Raw genomic sequence first — 27,075 nt, 5'->3', positions numbered from 1 at the left:
TAATTCATGATTGAAGAATTAGAGATTAGTCTCATCCAAGATAACAGGCTCCTTAAATCTGTCTTTGGAACCGAGGGTAAGATCCCCTAGTCCAAACTAATCCCTTCATTTTACCTATGAAGAATCCAGACCTTATAAAAGTTCAGTGACTTGTTCGTACTAGAGGTCAAATCCAAGTCATAGGATTCCACATTTATACTGTACTGTGTTGCCTTTGTAGCTTCAAATTTTATTAATAATTTGTTTTCTTTGAGAACTTAAGTATTTTTTATTTGCTGCTAATAGCACGAAAGACCCCCATGTTTGTACATTACTGAAAAACAATCACATGTTTGAGAAAAAAAGACCTTCAAAACAGTCTGGATTAAGGTCTTCATTTACTGATGAGGAAACTGATGAAAAAAGCTGAAGGAACTCACTAGTGTCTCAAAACTAAAATCAGGTCCTCAGAGTCATCAGCCTAATGAATATGCTTGCACTACACACTACCTCTTCCCAGCCCATAAGTGTGTTCTTCACAGTAATATTTCAAGAATATACTCTTTTTAAAAATAAGAAAGAAAGAAAGAAAAAGAATCTACTCTAACCCTTTGTCTTTCAATGGCAACTGCTTGAATTAGTAGGCAGATGGTAGTATTTAATTGTGATAAAATTGTAAAATATATTGCTAAAAAATTGTAAAGTACAGCAGTAAATTATTGAAAGTTCTACTACCTCTCAGTCTTTCTGGGAAATAGTGGCAGATTTATTTATCTAGTAAGACATTTATATAAAGTAGATTCTTCTCTGTAGTAATATGAATTGTAGTTATCTGTGATTGAAAATTAGGTACACACATTTTTAATCATCAGCATTTACTGGATACCTACTGCCTACCTAATTAGGAAATACATGATATTTACTAGGTATCAGGATTGATATTCAGAAAGGTAGGATAAAGAAGCTGATGGAAGGATTCATGGATCAAAATTACATACATGGTGTATGTGCGTGTGTGTGTATGTAATGCTACTCACATTTAAACATAATGACACCAAATCCCATTACATTGAAATTGAAATCATATGTACCTTTTAAATGAAGAATTCTGTTTGGAGAAGCTGTCAGCATATTCTCCTGGATGCTCAAACTAATAGTACTTTGAATCCTGTATTAAATCTGCATCATTCTTTTTCCCCTGTTTATATGCCATTCAAACTAGTTAATCCTAAAGTTGTATGCCAAGATCTCAGAGTGCAAGGGGATGAATAGATAAGTAGAAATGAAGTAGTTTGCAAACTATGCCAGGCACAGAGACAGTGATGAAGGTGTAGAAGGGAAGATGAACATAGTGACAAAGTTATCAAAACTGGGTGAGAACATGGAGAAATGGAGACCATGCTATGGCCAGGTTCTCATTTGCCAGGAACAGATGGAGGAGTTGTCCTGAGCTGGTGAGAATGAGGCATAAATACAATACTGTTGGCAATGTAGTTATTCTACTAATGTCACCTCCTGAGAAATGTATGATGAACAAACACATACCCGCAAAAGTACATTGAATTACATGCTTAATTTATTTAAAAATCATTACTGCCCTCTCTGTACATTACTCAATTTAGATGTCATCTATTAAGTTTTATAAAGTCCAGGGAGGTGGCAATTCACCTTGGAATCAGAACAAACATAGATTTGAAAAGCAAAGTAATTCTTGATGCAATTGCTGTGCAATCCCAAGTAATTTACTTACATAGTCTCTCTAAAGCCATCTTTCTTCCCTATTAAAGAAAGATGATGAGACCAGTGATTACCTATTCCCACAATTATTGTGAATATCAACTGAGATAATAAATGTGAAGTCCTTTGTAAATTTTACAGCATTACTTGAATACCCAGTATTATTATTCCTTCTCAAAGATTCTTTCTCCAGATCTGCATCCCTAGGTTTAGTTATAATTTTGTCCTCTGATTGATGCAAAATAAATTAGTGCTAGGTATGAACCAGTTATAGTTTTGTTTGGAAATGCTTTTAGAAAGAGAGAGAACCAAGATGGTGGAATAAAGGCAGAAAATGCTTTCAGAGACGTACAATTTGAGATTAATTTCTAAGGTGATTTCATCCTTGTTTATAGTTGTAGGTCCTGCCTCTGTGATGGTTGGGAATCTGGTTGCTGGAAAACGAATTGCACAAGCTGCAGGAAGAGACCTTGGGCAAATTGAAGAGAATGATTTGGTGAGAAAGGTGTGTCCAGATATGACTTTTCCCACAGTAGATAGTCTTATGGTAGAAATTGGAGCTGTAAAACAGGAGGTAGCTTAGGATTCACAGGTTGTTGACCCTGTTTTCTCATTTTTATGTTTACAGCACCAGTTCCTGGCAGAGGTATTACAGTGGAGAGCCCAAGCCACTCCTGACCATATACTCTTCCTTCTGTTGAATGCCAAGGTAGCTGAAAATTTCACTGAATTCTGTGTATCTTTGATAGATTTTTCATTCTTTCAGTAAAGTATCCTCTATGTAAATTCTAAACAAGAAATCTGCTTTTTTCCTTATAACAAATAAGGATGATTTTTCAAAATTATTAGAGGATTAAATTGTTATTTGCCAGCAAAATTTATTCTACTGCCTGTTCTTAGAAGACAGACAGTTCTTAAGATCTTTAATGGAAGTAAGCAGCAGCATATATAATCCAAAACTTTTTTATTTTGGAGTTTGGCTTGCATTGAATATAAACTTTTTAAAATCCGGAATCATATCTTTCTAATTATGTTTGATATAAGTTAACATAAAATTAATATGTATTTTCTAAACTTCAAACAAAAAGAATAAAGAAACACAAAACTAACTACTGAATGGCAAAGAGAATTTGAACTGGGATTCGGAATTTGATATGGATAATCTACTAAGGCATAATATCCATTTAGATTGAGAATTTGAGGTGAGTTTGTTTTTTAGCGAGGCAGTCAGGGTTAAATGACTGGCCCAGAGTCACACAGCTAATAAGTGTCAAGCATCTGAGGTCATATTTGAATTCAGATACTCCTGACTCTAGGCCTGATTCTCTATTCACTACACCACTTAGGTGCCCTTGCATTGTTTTTTTTGCTTTCATTTTTTCATTTTGCTTCTGTTTAAAGGGAACTACTGTGTGCACAGCCAGTTGCCTTCAGCTTCATAAGAGAGCAGAGAGAATTGCAGGGATTCTTTATGATAAGGGACACTTAAATGCAGGAGACAACGTAGTACTTCTTTATCCACCTGGTAAGATTTTGGACAAGAATCATTATTCTTTAATCCCAAGCTTCAGTTGTTTGCCATTTAACTTCAAAATCATTGAAGGCTCTGCATGTCTACTCTGCAAGTTCAGGAATAAGGAATATTTCGTTTGTCATTTCTAACTCACTAATCTTTAAAATTACCATGACTCAGAAATGTTGTAGAAATTATATGTTTGAATTTTTATGGTGTGATTAAACTGTAAATTGTTTCCATATTGCTATTTTCGATTCTTCTGTAGTTTTTCTCCATACTACTCTAGCAACCTCTTCTTCATAGTAAAAGAAAGTTAGAATTATTTGATGACAATTTGTGTATGCATAGTGGCAAGATTACTAGTTGAAATATTTAGATTGTCCTGTTATTCTTTGCATTGTGCTTTATTCCTGTCTCTTTCCCAGTTTCTTTCCTTAATACTTTATACTCCATTCCCTTTATATTCCTCTTGTCATTATATAGAGTCTTAGAATAAGAGAAGACTTGTAGAGATCATCTAGCCAGCTCCTACATGATTTAGGATCCCTTTTATAGATATTTTCCAGCCTTTATTTGAATATTTCCAGGGAACGCTTCCTCAGTAGGAAAGCAGCCCATTCTGTTTGGATTACCATAATTGTTTAAAATTTCTTTTCTATATTAAACTAAAATTTATCTTCTTATAACTAAAAATTGATCCTTCCTAGTAATTGACCTTTATTCTGCCTCTTGAAATTATACAGACTAGATTTAATGAATCTTTTTCATGAGAACCCTTAAATGTTGGAATACAGCATAAGCCCCACTTTCTTCTTTCCTTCCACTAACTAAACATCCCCCATTCCTCCCGTCATTGCACTGAGGGCCTAACTTCCACCCATTTCATTTTCCTTCTTCTCATTTTCTTCTGTTCCTCTTAATGTTTAGTATCTAATCCTGAAAGCAATACTCCTAATGTTTTGGTTTTTTTTAAGTAATTTTTTATTGACAGAATCCGTGCCAGGGTAATTTTTTACAGCATTATCCCTTGCACTCACTTCTGTTCCGATTTTTCCCCTCCCTCCCTCTACTCCCTCCCCCAGATGGCAAGTAGTCCTTTACATGTTGAATAGGTTACAGCAATATTCCTAATGTTATCTGACCTAGAGTGAATACATAGGACTTTCATCTCCCCTAATTGAAACATTTCAATTTAAGTTCTTAGGTCTTTTTTACATGAACTGCTGTTAAATTGTGATTCTTCTATCTCGTATTTGTACAGTTGGTTTTGTAGGACTTAAGCATGGGTCTTTACATTATTTCCATTAAATTATATCATTGAGCTTTTTTTGAACCTCAATTTTTACCCCATAAAATGTACGGACTAATTTTCTTGGTCTTTCTCTTTTGTTTTCTTTGATCTTTTCACCTCTTTGTGAACTTCCTTGCTAACATCACTGCTTAAATTTTACCTGAATTACCCATTTGGTATATAATTTGATGAACAGAACAAATATCTGTTGTGGAGAGTTCTAATACTTGGCATGTTATATGATATTCTGTGACAATGTCCCCTCCTGTTGCCTTGCAGGCATTGAGTTAATTGCTGCGTTCTATGGCTGTCTATATGCTGGGTGCATTCCTGTGACAGTTCGACCTCCTCATGCTCAGAATCTTACTGCCACACTACCCACTGTCCGCATGATTGTTGATGTAAGCGCTAAGTGTAATCAAGCTAGTTGTTGTTTTGATCACCATTCCATCTGGGTTCAGACAATTGAATGATTGTCAGGGGTTTTCCAAATTGGTTTTCACTTTAAAATGATTAGAGTTCATTTAAGAATATCATGAAAACTCACTTTAATTTTTGCTAGATCTTTTTACCTTAATCTTGCCTCTATTTATATAATGCCTGAAGATACAAGAGCATTCTATTGCAATGATGATTAGTGAGTTAGAGAATATAAGTGTTTGTGGTGCCCATTGAAGGAATGTGTAATTTTTATTACTTAAAAACCCACAAAAGTTCTCTTATTCTTTTCCACATATAATCTCTTCATTCTGCCCTATCCTGACTTATTCTTGATTTTGTTACTTTGGAATATAATCTGGCATGATATTAAAAGAAGCCCAACAGTGATACCCCAATATAGTTGTAATCTGTTGCCATGGTATGAACAAAATTGTTTTTTAATATCATACATTGGGTCCCAATGACATAAATTGCTCCAAGAATATATAGTATCCAAGTGTCACAAGATCCAAGATAAATATGTTTGGTTGCATTGAATCCACTTATACTTTAGAGTACTGGGCAATTTCCTGGTCATTGTGTTAAGTTTTCATTTTAAATGTATGTAATGTTTTTCTGAGAATGGCTTATGTCCATAGGATCAAGGAGTGTTTAGTGTAGATTTCCTTAGGTCCTAAGAGGTATATTCTGCAAAAACTTCATCACAGTCTGGATAGTGGAGTTCAAGGATCCGAAAATGAAAATTCTGCTTTTCAAATATATCAGGCAGTGTAGTGTGTAAAAAGAGCTCAAAACTCAAAAGTCAGGACATTCCCTAGATTCAAATCCCACCTTCAAGTACTTCACCTATCTCTCTTTAGTTTCTCTACCTGTAAAATCAGGCACTAATATCTGTAGTCTATACTTCACAGTATTGTTGTGGGAATCATATGAGGAAAACCAAATGATGGAAAGTATTATGCAAACATCAAGTGCTATATAAGTAGAAGTTATTATTGTTGTTGTTACATGTCACTATGTAGGAGAAAATGTAAGATTACAGAACTAAATTTTGGTCCAAGTCCAAATAAATAACACCTTCCTTTTATATGCTTCAAGAAGAAAAAATACAAGAGAGATTTTTTTCATATTTATTATTTTTTAATATATTATTAAAAATAAATTCACATTTTTTCATACCTGCTTCATGGACTGGATTTTAGAAGGACTAGACTCAAGTTCCAACTTTCCCACTAACTTGCTTTGTTATTTTAAGAAAGTCATATTATTTCTCTGTGCCTCAATTTTCTCATATTTGTAAAATGAAAAACGAGAAATTTTGCCCAGATATTTGAGGTCCCCATTAGCTTCTAGGAGGAAAATTGATACAATCCAGAGTACTTGCCTAAGAAGGAATATGTTTGATGTTACTACTGCTTATGTTTTTTTTTTCCTTCTTTTCTCATACCTGTTTCCTAGGTCAGTAAAGCAGCCTGCATTCTCACAACTCAGACCCTTATGAGGTTGCTGAAGTCTAGAGAGGCAGCAGCAGCTGTAGATGTGAAAACATGGCCAACCATCATTGACACAGGTGAAAGAGTCATCTTGATTTCAGACCTCCAAGCACAGTTCTTAGGTTCTTTGTTCTAGAGTTGTTGAGAAAGTAGTATTTGCATTAACCCATGGTACCTAAGAAACTCCAAAAGATTATGTTAAATTATACATAAATTATACTTATTTTCATAGTACTTGTATTGGAGCACATTTTATTTATATAAACCCAAAATTAAATATTCACTAGACAAATTAATTTGCTCTAAATTGCAGTGCAAAGAAAGTCCAAGAAATTATAATGATTCAAATCCAAAGATGCCTGAATATTCAAATTCTAAAAATAATTTAAAATGAAAAAAATTCTGTGAACACATATTATAACTCACTAATATCACTGCCCAACGATTGTTGTATTTATTTTGGTCAGGATGATATTTAAGTGATTATAAAGTATTAAAAAGATCTCTTCTTTGCCTTTTGATGTAGTATAACAGAAAGATCACTTGGTTGGACTTTGAAAGATCTGATTTGTAGTCCTGATTCTGTGACTCACTGACCATGTAAACCTTGGACAAATCATTTAACTTCCCTTGACCTCAGTTTCCCTTATCTATAAAAAGGCAATAATAAAAAGTCAAAGGAAAATAAATTCCAGTTTGATATTATAGGGATACTATTTCTTTTTTTATTTATTTAATTTTATTTTTTAATTATTATAGCTTTTTATTTACAAGATCTATGCATGAGTAATTTTTCTGCATTGACAGTTGCAAAACCTTTTTTCCAATTTTTCCCTTCCTTCTCCCCACTCCCTCCCCCAGATGGCAGGTAGACCAATGCATGTTAAATATGTTAAAGTATGTTAAATACAATATATGTATACATGTCCATACAGTTATTTTGCTGCACAAGAAGAATCGGACTTTGAAATAATGTATAATTAACCTGTGAAGGAAATCAAAAATGCAGGCGGACAAAAATAGAGGGATTGGGAATGCTATGTAGTGATTCACACTCATTTCCCAGAGTTCTTTTGCTAGGTGTAGCTGGTTCAATTCAATACATTACAGTTGGAACTGATGTGTTTCATCTCATTGTTGAAGATGGCCATGTTCATCAGAATTGATCATCATATAGTATTGTTGAAGTATATAAATGATCTCCTGGTCCTGCTCATTTCACTCAATATCAGTTCATATAAGTCTCTCCAGGCCTTTCTGAAATCATCCTGCTGGTCATTTCTTACAGAACAATAATATTCCATAACATTCATACACCACAATTTGTTCAGCCATTCTCCAATTGATCGGCATCCACTTAGTTTCCAGTTTCTGGCCACTACTAAGAGGGCTACTACATACATTCTTGAACATACAGGTCCCTTTCCCTTCTTTACAGGAATACTATTTCTTAGCATAAAATGAAATATGTCAATATTCTAAAGTTTATAGACAATGTTCAAATGTCAAGTGGTAGTCAAATTATTCACTTTTTTGTCCATACCTGTGATTTTAGTTATTTCATTACTGATGCAAATTTGCAGTTCTGCAAATTTATGTTACACATAGCACTCAAACTCTGATTCTCCTCATTCTAAGGCTAGCTCTCTCTGTTATACTATACTGCCTCTCTATGGTTATTCCCACAATTACTGTTTTCATGAATAAATTGCAAGATAGACCGTGTGTGGGTGTGGGTGTGTATGTGGGTGTGGGTGTGTATTCTGTAAGACTATGTAGTACAAGTGCATGAGTACATGTATACATCTTTATATTAACACACTTAAACATTGAATGCTCATGCCATATGGTTGGATTGCTATGAAGCCAATGCTACAAATTGATATCTGTGATTTTAAGAGATTTCTAGGAATTGATAACATAATGGGAATGCCCTATGCAGTGGTTCAGATCAAGAACCAGAAAGTTGTTTTGGAGGGCTTTAGTTAAGCAAGTCTTTGCTCTTCAGGACATTGGGTCCTTAGGGTAAGGTAGTCTAAAATCAAGTATAAAGACTCCAAAACTGGAGCTCAATTTCACTGCCTTTAAATCATTAAGCTCATGTATCTAAATTTAGTCTTCATTAAGGAAGCAGAAGGAGCCAGTCTAGGCTATTGCATTTCATGAATGAGGAAAGAGAAAACAAAAGATGTCCAACTTCCTTTCTCTCCTTTGCTTCATTGGAAACTTGGATTGTATAAACCTCATTAAAGTACTTGTAAACCTTTTCATCATAGTTTTAATGTCTAGAATGTCACTTTGGAGCTATAAATAACCATCTTTCTGAATCCAGGTTAACATCCAGAGTTCCACATTTCACTTTTTAATTAAATTCCATCAGATATGCATAAAATTATTTGTTTCTCTTCACCTTAGTGGTACTGTCATCACAAAAGCATTTCCACATGTGACAGAATGGCCTCCTGGTTGATTACTTAAATTAAAAAGCCAAAGTTTACTTAGTAGAACACAGAAGCTAAACTTGGAACAATTTTTATGAAACTATTTGAAATCACTCAACTAATTATGAAATATTTATTAGACTCCTACTGCCTTCTATACATTAAACTAAACATAAGAGTTACAAAGATAGAAAAGAAATAATCTCTACCTTCAGGGAGTTTTCATTCCTACCAGGGGAGTATATATTTGTATGCAAATATGCACATTAAAAAATTATTCATAAGGAAACTGAGCATTTTGGTGAGCAGAGGTAGGAAGGGCATATATACCAAGCATAGAGGACAGCCTGTTCAAGACAAAGACAAAAATATGGGCAGTAAATTGCATGTTCTAACACTGACTGTGGATTATTTCTTTGCAGATGATTTGCCCAGAAAGCGGTTACCTCAGCTGTATAAACCTCCCACCCCAGAAATGCTAGCATACCTCGATTTTAGTGTTTCCACAACTGGAATGCTTACTGGAGTGAAGGTACAGTGATGAGTCATGTCCAAATGCTTGCTGAGTATCAGAATAACAAACTGTTCTGTTTGGGTAGCGAGAGCACCATTAGAGGAGCAAAAGTGAAAATCATAGAAAGGCTCATTTAGGTTTGATAGCAAGCAAAATTAACACTAAGTGGAACTATCCCAAAGTGGAATAGGCTGCTAGGGATAGTGTTCCCTCTTTGAAGATCTTCATACAAAAACGGGATGACCACTTGTCAGATATATGATAGGAGGGATTTCTTTTGGTACTAGATGGCCACAGAGGTGTTTTCCAACTCTGAAATTCTCTATGTGAAATTGAACTTATGAATATATAAAATCCCTGCTCTGGCTTTCCTCCATTCCCAATTTTGACCCTGTAATGAACCAGTTTTATTTTACACTGTTGTTCCCTTGACCTATTTCCAACACCATCTATTTGGTTAAATGTGTTAACTGGGTTTACTATAAATTTATGTTAATCTCATGAATTTTTCAGGATTACAAGGCCATTATTTTACTTTTCCCTTGACTGATTCTTCCCTTTCCCACAACTGGTTGCAAGCCCTTTCTCTCCTTAAACTTCTCATATACCATTCCCTTTCCCTTCTCCCTCAGCAGAAGACTTCTCATTATATTTAAATCATGTACTATGAGCTTCCTCTTTTTCACAGCTCTTATCATATATATAGTCTTTTGTTATCATCCCCATTCTCTCCTTTATTTCAGCCTTGAGGAAGAGGTAACATCTTATTTGGGCAACTCTTCTACTTTTACTCATGTTTCCACGACCTGTTTTCTCTTCTGGCAGACAAATTATTTTCTTAGTCATCCCTACTTTAATTTTTTAATCTCTCCCCCATCCACCTATTCCTTCCTTGCTACTTAAAAAGATGCTCAGATCTCACCTATCTTTAAAAAAAATTTTCAGTAGAACTTATTCTCTTCAAGCAGTTATCTTTGTTCTATCTCTTTTATATCAAACTCCTTGAAAAAGGTATCTGTGCTCTACCTTCATTGCTTTTACTTCTGCTCTTAACCTGTGCAATGACTTCCAGTTTCATCATTTAGTGGAAATTTATGTCACCCACGGTTTCATTGATCTCTTGATTGCCAAATCCAAAAGCTTTTTCATAGTTTGGAGATGATCTTAGGTTCTGAAAAACTGTGTAATATGATGTAAGCTTGGATAATTGTTCCAAAGCTACAGAGGCTTGCAATGTAGGCCTAATTAGGTTTGGATAGGTTGGCCACTTAGGTTATCAATTTTTTTGGTCACAGCAACTTGCTGAGGCAAGAGGAAGCTATAGTCTATTTTATTTTTTTTATTTTAGTGGTATTTTATTTTTCCAATTACATGTAAAAATAATTTTTCAACAATCATTTTTTTAAGATTTTGAGTTTGAAATTTCTTTTTCCTTCCCCCTCCCCAAGACAGTGGACAATTTCATATGTTTTATTCATATACAACCATTTTAAATATATTTCCATATTAGGCATATTGTGAAAGAAAAATCAGAACAAAAGAGAAAAACCATGAAAACAAAACAGCAAACAAAAAAAAAGTGGAAATAATATACTTCAATCTGTATTTAGATTCCATGGTTCTCTCTGGATGTAGATGGTTATTTTCTACCCTAAGTCTACTGTAATTGTCTTAGATTACTATATTGCTGAGAAGAATTAAGTCTATCATAATAATCCTCACATAATCTTGTTATTGTGTACAATGTTCTCCTGGTTCTGCTCATTTCACTTAGCATTAGTTCCTGTAAGACTTTCCAGTCTTTTCTGAAATCAATCTGGTCATTATTTCATATAGAACTATAATATTCCATTACAATGTAATCTGCTTTAATAAAGAAAGTATCTAAGCTAATGCAATCACAGGTATGGGTTGGTTTTTTGTTTGTTTTTGTTTTTGCTTCTGCGGGGGCAGGGTTTAGGGAAGTATTGAAGTTAGTCAGATAATGAGAATAAAGAGGCTATCATTCCAACTCTTATGTAATTGACTTTTTGAAATGAAAATTTTTTCTGTTTATACCAAGAGGATCATTTTCTTTTAAACCTCTTCATAGTATTGGTAAATTAAACTAGAGGTAATTAAACTAGGTAATATAACTAGAGAATCAGAACAATTCTTTGAAGTTGGTGAGGAGAATCTCATTTTTATGCTTTGAGATGTTTGGAAAAATTAAAAGTCATATACAGCCAGCTCTGGGCTTCCCCTCTTCAGTATTCCTGAATACCTATTGTTTCACCCTTGGAGTCAACATTCTGTCTTCATCTCTGCTTTATCTTTTGCAGATGTCCCACTCTGCTGTAAATGCTCTTTGTAGAGCCATCAAACTCCAATGTGAATTATACTCCTCTCGGCAGATTGCCATCTGCCTTGACCCCTACTGTGGCCTTGGCTTTGCACTCTGGTGTCTCTGCAGGTAAGGGTTTCAAACTGAGAAACTGTCAGAAGTAGAATGGTAGCCTGGGTTATTTACCTTAACTAGTAATCTTTATATTCTGTGATTTTAATCATATTTTTAAGTTTCTGATATTTATTTGCTAATTTCATCACTTATATTGATTTGGTCTTCATTCCCTTTTTCCATTGAGTTACCTTCATTGTTAGATTGTTAGAAGGAAATGTCCTATTATCATTCTCTTCCTCTCTTACCTAATAATCCCTTTTTAAAATTAATATCAAGTTAGAGGTGACACAAATAAATTAGAACATGCCCAGATGATCAGAACGTGCCCCCTCTCAAACATGTTGTTGGCATCTGGGAACATGGTCAGATGAAATGATAGTGGATAGGTAGAAGAGAGCTTCTTTCAGCTTTCTTGTCAGAGAGCTGCCTGTGTTATAGATAAATGCCATCTTCTCACAGGTGCACATTTCCTAGGGATGTTGGCTCTTGAATGACTGCCACCCTGGGCTCAATTCTTTTGTATCATGGTATATAGGATTCTGTCATGATCTCAGACTATCTTCTTAATCCTTTCTGTTGCAGTGTATATTCAGGTCACCAGTCAGTTTTAATTCCTCCCATGGAGCTTGAAAACAACCTTTTCCTTTGGCTTTCTACTGTAAACCAGTACAAAATCAGGGACACTTTTTGTTCCTACTCAGTAATGGAGCTGTGCACCAAGGGACTTGGGAACCAAGTAGAAGTCTTAAAGGTAAATGATTTTGCAATCTAACATAAAAATTGATGTAAAGTAGTGACCAAAGAGATGAGTCTATAAGAATTTAAAGAAACATTGTATTTTTAAAGATCAGAGGGAGGAGGGATGACCAAAGTTGTCATTCTCTCAGAGATGTTGTCATCTCTCTCAGAGATGTCTCTGAAAAATCTAACTCCTGTGTGCCAGCCACAAAACATTGGCACATCTTTTCTACTTTTCTGGCAAATCCATTAAACAAATTCTTGAGGAACTCTGAGGCAGCTATTTCTCAGCTCCCAGCTTTGACAATGACAGTTGAGAAAATCAGTAGAAAACTAGATAGAAATGACACCTTATGTAAAGATAAAAGAATCGTGTCTTTAAATGAAACGAGATCTTGAATGCAAGAATCAAAGACTATACCCTATTTTAATAGATTGGTTTTTATATTTTCAAATAATGTGTCTAATTGATAGGGGGAAATTCAAGAAGTGAAAGCAGTATAAACAAAAGAACTTCAGGAAAATATTTTAAAAAGGAGAAAAATAATGAAATGTTAACTTTTAGACTTGTTTGTGGTGAGAAATTGGAGTCCTTTAACTCTGTACCTAGCCAAAAAGAAAGCATAGCTAATGATTCATTTTTTTTATGGTCCTATGTGTTATTGATCAAACATTTTTATAGGCAAGAGGCATAAATCTGTCCTGTGTCCGGACCTGTGTGGTTGTTGCTGAGGAGCGGCCTCGTGTCACCCTCCAGCACTCCTTCTCCAAGCTTTTCAAAGATATTGGCCTCTCTCCACGGGCTGTCAGCACGACATTTGGATCAAGAGTCAATGTGGCAATCTGTTTACAGGTGACCTTCTAAAAAAATTTTTCACTTGAAATCCTAGTTTATTATAGAATCCTAGTTTATTATAGAACTTCCTTAAAGGACCCTTATGTGCAAAAACGTTTGTGTCAGCCCTTTTTGTAGTGGCTAAAAACTGGAAATTGAATGTATGCCCATCAATTGGAGAATGGCTGAATAAATTGTGGTATATGAATATTATTGTTCTGTAAGAAATTACCAGCAGGATGAATACAGAGAGGCTTGGAGAGACTTAGGTGAACTGATGCTAAGTGAAATGAGCAGAACCAGGAGATCATTATACACTTACTCTATGAGGATCACTTCTGATGAAAGTGGCTCTCTTCAACAATGAGAGGATCCAAATCAGTTCCAGTTGATCAGTAACACCCAGCAAAAGAACACCGGGACATGACTGTGGACCACAACATAGCATTTACACTCTTTCTGTTTGCTTGCATTTTTGTTTTTCTTCCCAGATTATTTTTACCTTCTTTCTAAATCCTATTTTTCTTGTGTAGCAAGACAACTATATAAATATGTATACATATACTATATTATATTTAACATATATTTTAACATATTTAACATGTATGGGACTACCTGCCATCTAGGGGAGGCGAAAAATTGAAACAGAAGGATCAATGTTGAAAAATTACCCATGCATATGTTTTGTCAATAAAAAGCTATAATAAAAATAGATACCGTATTTACTTGAGGATAAGCCGAGTTTTTCTGCCCAATTTTTGGGCCGCCCATTGCTACAGTGATGCGGCTGTTCCTGTAGTATCACAGTCAGTAACCGGACTGTATATTAATGCTGGCAACTGCTTTACATACGTATACCGGCACCCGCTCTCCTCCTCTGCGGGCACCGCTGCGCTACCTAAACCTACTGATATAATAAGTTTTCCCAGATTTTTGGGTTAAAATTAGGGGCCTCGGCTTATATTCGGGTCGACTTATACTCGAGTATATATGATAAATAAAATTATCACTCTGAAAAAAAAACTCACTTTCTTGCACAGCTTTATACCCTGAGATAATGAACACTACAATGAAGTGTGACTCTGCATAAGCCTCAACAAGTTGCAGAGAAATAGGAGGAAGATAGATAATTTTCAAAGTGAGGTGTATGTTCTTTCACTATATGTTTGAAATCTGTAGTTTTTTAAATTTAAAATGATGAAATAGAAAAAATACACATTGATGTCTATTTTCTAATAAATAACATATCGGAAATTTTTTTTTCTTTAGGGAACCTCAGGGCCTGATCCAACAACTGTGTATGTAGATCTGAAATCGCTAAGACATGACAGGTATAGTAATTTCAGATTTATATTATAAGGCCTCCCTTTTGCAATTGGAATGTATCAGTGAAGCCAACATTTTTTTCCTTACAGAAGGAAAAAAAAGTGATACTCTACTTCGTAGAGGATGACACACTTTTTTTTTTATTAACACTTGGTGGACTTACAGCAACAGAAAGTCTTTTATACTGTGTTGATGAGCTATATTTCTGAATCAGGGAAATCACAAGATTTCAAGCTGAAAGAGACTTTGAAGGGCATGTAGCCCAAGCCCCTCATTTTACACTTGAGGAGAAGTGAATTACCAAACCCCAAGTGATGAAGAGTAGCACCAGAATCAATATCAAATTTGTGCATTAGGTTGTACTGGGAATTAAGCAGAAATTAATTGAAAACAAGAAACAGGTTCCTTCTATTTGAGGGATTACATTCCAAAAACAGAAGTCTGAAGAAAAGAGTAGAAGAAACACTAGGCTACGGACTCCAGAGACCTTATTTGGATTCCTGGCTCTACCACCTAATAGTTATGTGGCCATAGACAAGTCATGGAAGCTCATTGAATCTTGGATTCTTCATCTCAAAAGTGAGAGCTTTGATGTCCTCTGAGGTCTCTTCCTGCTTACAAGTCTCTGATTCTAAGGAAATTCATTTCATCAAATATTTATTGGGTTCTTACTGTGTGTAAAGCACTGGATTTGGATTTAGAGATGACACAGACCCTCTTCTCATGGACCTAGAGTCTAGTGGAGGAGGGACACATCCACCAATAACTAGAAGGGAAAATGAGTTAAGTATACAATAAGAAAGCAGGAGGCAAAGTGCAGTGAGAAATTGAGGGGTGGTCTGAAGAAGTGTTTGATGGAAGAAGGGACATCAGTCTTCAGAACTCTTGAGACAGAAGATGGGAAGGAAAGAATCTGAGGAGTGGGAGGGAAGGGAGGAAAGGAGAGAGGTCAGCATATACACAGGCCACAGACACAACAGAAGGGGAGAGTCAAGTAAAGGGGAGTTCAACTAAAGAATGTGTTACATGAGATAAAGTTGTTCAGCTACTCTGGAACCAAATTATGGGGATCCTTGCATGCTAGGAATTGGAGTTGATACTTGATCAATAGGCAGTGAACTACTGAAAGTTTCTGAGAAGAGGAATGATATCATATTAGCTTTACATTAGAAAGATTGACTCTGAGAGTAGCTGGAGGATCGCTTGAGATTGGAAGTGAAGATACCCTTTAGGAGGCTATCCCAATAATCCCAGAAGAGGTAAGAACCTGAATCTGTGTGGTCACAGTAGAGAAAATAACAATATGCAAGAAGTTCCAGAGGTACAAATGAAAGATCTTGACACCTAACAAAATGCCTAGGGTGAAGGAGAGCTTAAAAAGAATAATTATATATGTAACAGTCATAGGAGGTAGGTGTTATTATTATTATTCCCATTATTTAGGCAAAAAAAAAAAAAACTGGAGCAAACAGCAATTAAAGCCTGAGGTCACAGAGCTCATAAATATCTGAGCCTGGATTTTGGCTTCCTGACAGTGCACCCAATGCACTGTACCACCTGACAGGCCAAGGAACGTGTTGGAAAAGCATAGATATAGAAAGGATTTTGGAATATAAAATTGTCCTGAGCCTAATAAATCAAGTGTTCTCCATTGGTTTTGAGGGAGAAGTTAGTTGTATATTCTTCTAAGTGTTCCACTAACTTTCTATGTGTTGAATCTCCTTAGTTTATTGCTACAAAATAGTTAACTACTGGTAGATTTCAGAGGCCTCTAGACTTTCTCCAATATTGAATCTCTTCTAAAAAACTTGAGAACTTCTTTAACATTGTTAATTAGCTTTTGATTTATTCTGTGCTATATATATATACTATTTTACAGAAAACTTTGTGGCTAAAACCTCAATTAAATGTCATTATTTAAAAGACATTATATTATAAGCAACTAAAAGTTTATTAAATGATACAATCCTATAATACTTGAGGTTTCACTGACTGAAGTCACATGGGTGGAGAGGACTGGAACGAATGAAAAGAAAGTCAAAGATTCCTGATGGGGATTTGGAAGGAAGAATGAAAAAAAAAAAAAAAATTAATACTGATGAGGTGCAAATGATGAGGTGTGAGAATTGAGGGAAAGAGACCCCCTAACAGCAATAGGATCCCCTTGGCCCAGTGGCAGGCTTTGCAAGAATTTGCAAACCCCATTGCAAGCCCCAGTGGCATGAGGTTTGTGGCAAAGAATGGGTTTTATTTGCACTAAGAAGCTAACTTGCTAGGAAGACAGACTTCTTAGTGGGCAAGGAATATAGCAAAGGTGAGTTACACTGAGAAGAAAATATCTTCTACAGTGGGCAAGGTTCTGTTAGGATGTCTGCAAATTATATCGGGTACATCTTGGCCTGGGGGCTGGGGAACAGTTTGACCCACTCTATAGAAGGAGATCACTTAACTGGGAGTTTGAGCCACTCAATGTTGACTATGCCTTAGGCCTAGATTTCCAATTGAATAAGATTACTTACTTGGGAGTTGCCCTTATGGACAGAAGGGTGTGCCCCTCCCAGAGGAGAGCTTGAGACCCCCAGTCACCCTTCTCTCACACATTAATTCTCTCACACATTAAAGGGGACACAGTTTCAGAGCCCTCCCAAAGGTTGAAGGGGACAAAATTTACAGCAGTACCTTATGCATTGAAAATAATTAAATTAAATGTAAATAGCTATCAAGCAAGAAGAAAATTGATAAGTAGGAAGAATTATCAGTAATCTAGGCTTGCCTCCACAGTGGCAGTGGATATCTTATATTTAGGATATTGATTAGGTAAAACAAACTAGTAGTTTTGTAGCCTAATGAAATTTTGAATTTATTTTTTCAAGGTATATATAGGATATATATATATATGTATATATATTTATGTATATGTGTATATCTACAAAAAGAGACAAAGAACATTTTCCTGACAGTGTTTTCTTTCATAGAGTTCGTCTTGTGGAACGGGGAGCTCCCCAGAGCCTACTTCTCTCAGAATCTGGAAAGGTAATTTGGTAGTTACCTTAATACTTTTACCTAAACAAGATGGTGTGGCTTAAAGAATTCTTGGGTCATATAATCCATTTATTTCTCCACACCAAAGAAAACAGGATAGTTGATACACAACTAATTGATATACAGAAACTTATCCTCATTGCCAATACTTTGAAATTTTTCCAAGAGCTCTTTTTTTTTTTGCTAGAGTTGCAAACAAGAAACATCATCAACCAGTTTGGACTTCTCTCCATTTCCTTATCCTGCTTTCTTATAGAGAAACTAATGAAAAGAAACTAGTTGCATATACAAAAAAGATATAGTATAAACCCTTGAATCAACTAAGTTTTGTGGGTTTTTCTCCTATGTTCACCTAATCACAGAATTTGAAAGTTGGGATGGACCTCAACAAGCATTTCATCCAGCAGTATCTGAAAATAATCCCCAATCTATCATATTTTGTGAGGGATTACCAGCTTGAAGACCCTCCTATATAAGACAAATTGGTCCCTTTTGAGGCAGCACATTACAATTTTGGAAGCTCTGATTGTTAGGAAGTTTTATTTTGTGTTAAGCCAGCATGACCTATTTGCAGAATAAGTTTAATCCCTTTTCCATATTTCAGCCCTTCAGATAATTAAAAACACCTATCACAACCTCCTCAGCTTTCCTTTCTCCAGTTCTTTTTAGTTATCTTCATATGGTTGGAAATATTTTCCTGATAGTTTAACAGAATCATGAAGTGAGTGAATAAATAATATAAGAACCTTTCACAAAATACAGTTTTGGGTATGTTAATGTTGATCTTGTGTGTCAAGTAGTAATACTTAGTATTTGTTTAGTGCTTATTGCAGCGTTGGCATAGTTCTAAGATTGTTCTTCTATACAGTCTGTAATCAGTAAATGTTTTTTTCTAAGATTGTTCTTAAGTACAGTCTATAATCAGTAAATGTTTTTTAAATGCTTACTATGTACCAGGCACTGTACTAAGCGCTTATTTTTCACTATATGTAAGGAAGATCCAAACAAAAAAGTAAAGATTTTGTAATTATTAAATTAGCTGATGATAATAAATTAAGTAGATTGCTAATAATCTAGACCCCAAGTTAGGAACCCTTTCCTGAAGGGTTTGTGGCTCTAAGCACAATCTCTCTGCATAGTTGTCTAAAAATACTATTAGAAATGCAATTTTGAAAGCATTGTATCTGAGGCTTAATGGGAGGACTCCTTACAGTGATTGATTTTCTAATGAAAATTTCCTGAACTTTGTTCTAAAAGATAGGGTAAATATAGCACTGCAGCTATAATTTTATTGACACAGGGAACTCTGTATCAATAAAACTTCTTCTAATGATGCAGCTCATTGCCTTCTTTGCAATTTTATAGTTGGAGATTGACTTAGAGCACCAGGAGGTTGAATAGCTTGCATATGACCACACAGGCCTTACTTGTCAGAGGTAGGACTTGGAAGTCAGGTGTTCCTGACATTGGAGACTACTATTTAGTTACTCCGTCATGCCACTTGTTCTAAAAAATAAGAATAAAATTTTACATGACTTTTGGAAAACAAGAAAATAGTCCTACCAAAGCAGATTGAAATTCAGGAAGTAAGTATGGAAGAATGTACCTGAGGACAGTAAAGCAAAAGTTAGAAAATAGTCTGAACACTGACTCCATAAATATTTTTCAAAGGAAAAAGGCTGAGTTCATAGATGATGCAAATTTAATATAAATCAACAATGTATCTTACTGCTGTGAAGCAGAATGACCATCATGATTTGGGAATTTTTCTATATTCCTTTATGTTGATATGATCTTTGCATAATTATATTTTGTTCTAGTTGCCAGGGTTTTATAGAGAAATAGAAAAAGCAAAGGGATCAAATAATAGGTTTCATGAAGTTTTTTTTGTCAAGAACATAATAATCAAATTGGATGAGAAAAGATATAAAGATAAATTATATCCCCAAATAACATATATTTAAGTGTTAAATTAGTATTAAAGAGAGTAATTACATGCTAGGTAAATTTAAAGCAGAGAGAGCACACATATGAGTTTGATCAAGGAGTCTGGGATTTGTGTTATGCTTTAAAAGAAAGGAGAATTTAGGTACAGATTAAGGAATAAGGTAAACAAAGTCATGAACTCAAGAATACAGATGGTAGAAAGAAGAAAGAAAACAAATCACCCACTGGTGTAGCAACAGTAAGTTTATATGGTTCTTAATCTTTTTGTGTATCCTGGTTCCTTTTGTCAGTCTGGTGAAGCCTATAAACTCCTCAGAACAGTTTTTCTAAATGCATGGAATAAGATTACCAAGGGAACTAATTATATTGAAATACCATTATAAATTTTTTTTTTTTTTTAAATTCACATACCTGAGGTTAAGAACTCCCGGAGTGGAAGAATCATTTAAGATAAGGTTAGTCACATAGCCTGAAACTAGAGTAAAGAAAGAATATATATTTTATTCCACTTATTGATTGATAATAAACACTTGTTAATTAATTATACATTTGAGAAGAATTTAACAGTTTCATCTGACAATGATGTTTTAGTATAAAATGAATTGGTGGAAATTTTTTTAATCTGAATTAGAATATGAGCAGTCCTAATGGAAATGAAGAAATAGATGTAAAAGATATGGATCAACCAAGAGATGGATCAGAGCATTCTGATCAAAAGGACAAATATATAAACAAAGACATGGATGATGAGCAATAAAAATTAGCTGACTGAAGCAACAGACCTAATAAAGTTATGCCTTGCACTTAGATATGGTAGGATTGATTCTAAAGGACCTGGACTTGATTCAGTAGTTTTTTGAGTAAGCCTGGCACAGTGAAAGATGTGTTAGAAAGATTAGTCTGGCTGCATTAAGCAGGATGGAATGGCACAGGAGAAGAAAAACAATTGAATGATAGTTCCTAGTGTTACCTAGACATTGAAAAAGAAGGGGAGAAATAATTTGGTGACAGAATGTGAAGAGTGAAGGCAATTTTTCACCTGTATAGTTCATGATGACTGTTATCCACTGAATCGCCCCCATGTCTAATCACCCTCCCTCCTTTCTCCTAGAGTTAAATACCTGACTTATTATCTATCTAGTCTTCTTCTCGCCCAAAGCCTGCCCTTATACTGCTGCTATACGTTCATGTGAATACTCCTTCAAACACTTTAACAATTTGCTTCCTCAGATCTCATAAACTACTTCTCTACTCTACCATGTAATCCTTGATCTCACCATTTCCCAAAAGTCTTTCATTTCCATAATCATAAAACAGACACTCCTTTATCTGAAATAACCTTTTATCATTCCATCCTTCCATATTTCTCACTCCTGCTAAACCTAAATTCTTTGCTTTTATTGTGATTTCTAATTCCCCACAATCCCTCAGTATTTTCTCAGGCCATTACTCCAAATGGTACTTTGTTCTTGAATTCCTTGCCAAACATTAACCATCTGAGTTCTCTGTTGTTATTCATGTGCTGCTGAACAGAATTAAAGAAGTCACTGATTAATTAGATATACCACAGATTTATTAGCTAACTGGGCACTCATTGCAGGAAGGCAATCCATTACTCTTATCTAAAAATAACATGAGAGTGATCTCTGCAGACTGTTTGATATAGTATTATCCTTTAAAGTACAGAAATGGATTGTACTTTTTGTAGAAAATTTGTTGTTCTGCAGTAATTTCCAGTATATTCAACTCTTCATGACCTCATTTGGGTTTTCTTGACAAAGATCCTGGAGTGGTCTGCCATTTTCTTCTCTAGCTCATTTTACATATGAGAAAACTGATGCAAATGAAATTAAGTGACTTGCCCAGAGTCACATAGCTAGTATCTGAGGCCAGATTTGAACTCAGGAAGATTGTAGAGGACTGAAACTCCAAAAAGATATGCTTGAATCAGACAACCAAGCATTTAAGACTAATTACCTATTTGATATGAAACAGTGACTCTGTTAGCATATGTTTGGATAAATGGTTCTTCTCACTGTTGGTGCTTGCTAATGCTAAATGTATGGTGTTAAGATAATCATAAGCAAGGGTTGAAGGGGGAGGGAGATAGGCAGAGTCACTTTGCCGCAGGATGAGGAGGAGAGAGGTTGGTGACTCTGGACTTGAGAATCCAGAATACAGCTTTAGCAAACCTCCTTTTTGCCTGCCTCCTTCACTTATTCCCCCTAAAGACCAAGGACTTTAATTTATCCTGACTCTGGATGACCCCAAAGCCCTCCAGGGAGCTAGTCCATACTTCACAAAAGATGAGCATGCTTATCCATTGTACCACTCAGCTCTCTCATTTCATAGAAAATGAAACATACCCAAAGACTAAAATATCTAGCTAAAGGACCATCTGAAAATGGTGAATTTTATAACAGTGAACTTAAAAAATGCTATCTTTTATTTTGTTGCAGTAGAATTTAGAATTTAGTGACATCTTATGTTGCTTGAAACAGATGAACTAATCGGGATTTATTATAAGGGAATTTCATTATAATATTTGCTCTACCAAAGTATAACTTATTATTTACTTGTTATACTTCAAGGGTCTTAGTATGGTATCCCATACATAGAAGGTACTCAGTAAATGGATGACTGAATTCATTATTGTGATACCAATTAGGAGGGTTATTATTCTACAGATTATTACATTTTCTTCCCAAGAAGTACTGTGCACTACTTTACTCCAAGTTTTAGATGACTGTACATTTCTCTACTCCCAGTCTTATAAACATTTTATGAATTCTTTTTTTTTTTTTTTTTTTTTTTTTTTTGCTGAGTTAGTTGACTTAAGTGACTTGCTCAGGATCACACAGCCAGGAAGTATTAAGTATCTGAGACTAGATTTGGCTTCAGGGCTGGTGTTCTATCCACTGCACTATCTAACTGCCCCCAAACATTTTCTAAGATAAAATGGAGACATGCTGAAAATAAACCTTTTGAATCTTCATGCAGTTGCTGCCCTTTTGAAAACCTTCCTGATTGTGAATCATTTCACTCCTTTCCCTTTCCAAGGATTTCACGGTTCTCCCTTTCACAAGGCTTCTCATAAGTACTTCATAGTTGATGGGTCCAGACTAGGTAGATTGGCTCAGTTGGTTCATGTATGTTTATGCCTCACCAGAGGGATGCACACAGTTGCCACTGTGACGTTTGCACCATAGGGTCCTCTGTAGTGAGTGAATGCCCCTTCATTGATTCAGTCCTTGAGTAATAGCACAATGAATCCAGTCTTTGTCCATTGTTTCTTAGATCCTGCCTGGAGTCAAGGTGGTCATTGTTAATCCAGAGACCAAAGGGCCTGTTGGAGATTCTCATCTTGGAGAGGTATGTACAGATTCACAGTTTGATTTGGAAAGAGAGCTAAGAAATCAGATTGTTGATCCCAGGATCCAGTGATACTATAGTCTGAATTAGTCTCCAGTTTGTAATAAGGACCTGGTCTATCTCTGTGCTCAGATAACTTATTTTTAGGATCCTTATGGTAGGTACTGACTTGTTAAAGATCACAGCACTAGGTGATGGTGCATGTCCCCCACTTTCTCTTCCTTCAAAGCAGCCTAGCCCACAGTAATATAGCCTAGCGGGAAGAGGCTAGGCTGGATATGGAGAAGCTTGAGTTTGGTTTTGCTGTTTACAACTTGCAAATTCTATACACAAAGAAAAGCCAGTTGATGGAACTAGGGGGTTTTAGAATCCTCTATTTGAATTATTAGGATTGTACATCCTTTGTGGGAAACTGACTTATATATCTCTGTGTATTATAGGTCTGGGTGAATAGCCCTCACACAGCCAGTGGCTACTACACCATCTATGATAATGAAACTCTCCAAGCTGACCATTTCAACACTCGGCTCAGTTTTGGGGATGCTGCTCAGACACTCTGGGCTAGGACTGGATATCTTGGTTTTGTTCGCCGAACTGAGCTTACAGCTGCCACTGGAGGTAGGCCTGAAATGCTGTTTTGTGTCAAGAAATTTAGTACTTCCTTAACTGATTGTTGAACATATAAAGTAAGTGATATTACTTTATAAAATAGCATTGTGCCCTTAAGAGAGAGTGACCAGGAAAAAAAAAAGACAGAAGAGAGAGTGTCCAGGGAGCAAAAGGTCATAGCCTGAATCATAGTCCCAAATTTTTGAGGAGGAGAATAGGGATATTTGTGTCCAGCACAGACCCATAGCTAACAACACTTGGACCCTAAAAGAGTTTGGGGAATGTTCTGTGTTCCTGGGTCTATCATGAGGCTGAAACATTCAGTCCACTAAAGAATTTGACTTTTAGCTCCTTCTCTTCATGCTGGTTGTGAGAGGAACAGTGATAATTCAAATCCCTTGCAATTGAAACTCATTTCTGTAGTGCTGCCAGTCAACCTGAAAGAATGTCTTAAGCATAGGCTATGTGCATCTGCTTTTACATTGTAAATGAAGTCTGGGAATGTCAATGACATAGTCTATTGCAGCCCTCAAGAAACCCATTGTTGGGGCAAGAAGGTGGTGCAATGGGTGGAACACTGGCCCAAAGTCAGGAGGACCTGGGTTCAAATCCAGTCTCAGACGCTTGATTATTGATTGTGTGACTCTGGACAAATCACTTAACCCTGGACCACCTCACTGAAAAAAAACTCGTTGTTTTTGAATTCTGTCTTGTCAGTATCCCACTAGCAAGGGGACTTGTCTTGAGTCTTGTAGTGATGCTTGCTTCCAGCTGTGAATTGAACAAGAGGGTCGTTAAGGGCCTTTCTGACTCCCAAATCCTGTAATTCTGGGTATAGATGGCAGTTTTCTTACATAGTGTGGCATGATATATTGGGGTCTTACATCATAGCTATACTCAAGTCATCTTTTAATGCTGTGGACTATGCCAGCTAGCCCTTCTATGATTGTCATTAAAAAAGTCAACTTTCAAAACTCTAATGTTGATTGACCACATTACTTATAATCCCTAAATCTTCATGTGGCTTCATTGCTCACCAGAAAAGAGCCATAGGATTGTAGATTTAGAGCTGGAAGAGACTTTAGAGATCATTTAACCTAATTCCCTTATTTTATAGAGAAGATAAGTAGATAACTAGGTACTAAGTAGCAGAAGTCTGATTTGAATCCAAGTCCTCTGACTGCAAATTCCTATACTCTTTCCAGTGTACCACACTGCCTCTAATTGATCCTGAACCTCAGTTGCATTTCACAGGATGATTCATCCTCTTAGACTCTTTTAATTATCTGCCTCCTATAGAACTAATTTCCATTTTTCTTTCATTCCTGTTTTTAGCTAGTAGTCTCCATTCTTAGACCCACCTATCCATCTGTCCAACAGACTTCATTATTTGATTCAAAGCCCACCTAATCAAAATCACACATTTTCAGAGATCAGATCCCAGTTTGCCTACCTGAAAAAGAATTGTCTCTAAAGCATTTCCAAAAACTCAGTCTCTGCTTGGAGGACTCCAAAAAAAAAAAACCTACTTCTTTTATCCCTTGCTTCCACTTTTACCATGTGGAGTCAAACAAAACAAATATCATTTTTCCATGTGCTAGCCCTTCTGAGTCTTAAAGACAGCCCTCCCATCCCCTTGTCCTTCTAAGTATCCTTTTCTCTAGGCTAGATATTTTCAGATACTTCAACTAGTCCTCAAAAGTCAGGTTCTCAAGACTCTTCTCCATATTGTTTGTCCTTCACTTCTAAATATTCTCCATCTTAACACTGCCCTTCTTGAGATATAGCACTGAAAACTACTGAATATAATTCTCCAAACATAATCTGATCTGAAAAGAATATAACAGGACTACTACTTTGAAATTTTTTCTCAGCTTTCTGAGCTATATTATGTTATTGTTTACTCATTAAGCATATAATACACTAAAATTCTCATTTTATTTTCAGACAGACTTTTTTAGTTACACTTCATCCATCTTGTATGTACAGAATTTATTTCTTGAATCTAAGTTTAAGACTACATTTATTCCTATTGAATTTTGCTTAAATTCAGTTCAGTGCCAAACTATTACCAAACTATTTTTGTATATTGGCATAGTTTTTTCTGTATAAATCTTTTTTAAAATTTTTTTATTATAACTTTTTTATTTACAAAACATATGCATGGTAATTTTTCAACACTGATCCTTGCAAAACCTTTTGTTCCAAATTTTCCCCTTTTCCTCCCATCCCCTCCCCTAGATGGCAGGTATTCCAATACATGTTAAAATATATGTTAAATCCAATATATGTATACATAGCCATACAGTTATCTTGTTGCACACAAAAAAAATCACAGCTAGAAAGAAAAAAAAACCTGAAAAGGAAAACAAAAATGCAAGCAAACAACAACAGAAAGGGTAAAAGTGCTATATTATGATCCATACTCAGTTCCCACAGTCCTCTCTCTGGGTGTAGATAGCTCTCTTCATTACTGAACAATTGGTACTGGTCTGAATTGGTACTGGTCTCTTATAAGAGAGCCATGTCCATCAGAATTGATCATTGTCTTGTTGCCATGTACAATGATCTCCTCGTTCTGCTTGTTTCACTTAGTATCAGTTCATGTAAGTCTCTCCAGGCCTCTCTGAAATCATCCTGAGATGTCATTTTGTATAGATCTTTTTTGGCAATGTAATGGGTTTGTGTTGTTCAGACTCAAATTCAGGATCATATGTAATTTTTACCCTTCAATCTAGATGTCTTAGAGAAGCTTGGGCAGGCTAATGCATCTCTTCTGTTTCTCATCTTTTAGAGCGTCATGATGCACTATATGTAGTGGGAGCCCTGGATGAAACTCTAGAGCTGAGAGGATTACGTTACCATCCAACTGACATAGAGACCTCAGTCTCTCGGACACACCGGAGCATTGCTGAATGGTAAATTCCCCTGAGAATGGTTATTAACACCCAGTAATTAAATATTCATTGCTTGTAAAACTCTCCAATTAACAAGGAGAAAGAATAAACTCTTAATATCTACCTATCTTTAGAAAATGCTCAGATATGAGAGAAATACATCACCCATATATGCTGTACAAATTTCGACAAGGCAGGTGATCTGACTGTTTTATTCCTCCTGGCTTTCTTAACTCAGAATTCATCCTTTGTCTCTCAGCTTATCTGTCAAAGTGAGATTGCCTTAGGAATCTCTGCTGTGTGTAACATTTTGCAACCAAAAAGCTTGCTTTAAAGGGATCTATAGTGTGAATGAACTAAGACTGGGAAAGAACTTGTAGTTAGCATTCAGCAACACCCTCACACTTTCTACCTTCCAGCTACCAGAAAAGGAAATCCAACTTTACAATATTCATTT

At 35.6% G+C, this 27,075-nt stretch overlaps 1 protein-coding gene across 2 annotated transcripts in view; it reads left to right on the top strand.

Moving 5' to 3' along the window:
- The window catches only part of DIP2B (disco interacting protein 2 homolog B), a 211,151-nt gene that overhangs the window by 173,062 nt on the left and 11,014 nt on the right, over window positions 1-27,075 (top strand). For both annotated transcript variants that reach the window (XM_051963695.1, XM_051963694.1), the window contains 14 exons: window positions 2,112-2,221; window positions 2,345-2,425; window positions 3,118-3,241; window positions 4,803-4,924; window positions 6,423-6,534; window positions 9,321-9,430; window positions 11,734-11,864; window positions 12,435-12,603; window positions 13,273-13,443; window positions 14,695-14,756; window positions 17,727-17,784; window positions 23,038-23,112; window positions 23,553-23,730; window positions 26,516-26,639. In XM_051963695.1, coding sequence (XP_051819655.1) covers window positions 2,112-2,221; window positions 2,345-2,425; window positions 3,118-3,241; window positions 4,803-4,924; window positions 6,423-6,534; window positions 9,321-9,430; window positions 11,734-11,864; window positions 12,435-12,603; window positions 13,273-13,443; window positions 14,695-14,756; window positions 17,727-17,784; window positions 23,038-23,112; window positions 23,553-23,730; window positions 26,516-26,639 — 1,627 coding nt within the window. The remainder of the gene's footprint in view (window positions 1-2,111; window positions 2,222-2,344; window positions 2,426-3,117; window positions 3,242-4,802; window positions 4,925-6,422; window positions 6,535-9,320; window positions 9,431-11,733; window positions 11,865-12,434; window positions 12,604-13,272; window positions 13,444-14,694; window positions 14,757-17,726; window positions 17,785-23,037; window positions 23,113-23,552; window positions 23,731-26,515; window positions 26,640-27,075) is intronic.

Source organism: Antechinus flavipes, chromosome 5 (assembly GCF_016432865.1).
Source record: "Antechinus flavipes isolate AdamAnt ecotype Samford, QLD, Australia chromosome 5, AdamAnt_v2, whole genome shotgun sequence".
NCBI classification, from domain to species: Eukaryota; Metazoa; Chordata; class Mammalia; order Dasyuromorphia; family Dasyuridae; genus Antechinus; species Antechinus flavipes.
The sequence above is the reverse complement of the archived record's forward strand: the minus strand, read 5'-3'. Positions and strand labels throughout refer to the sequence as shown.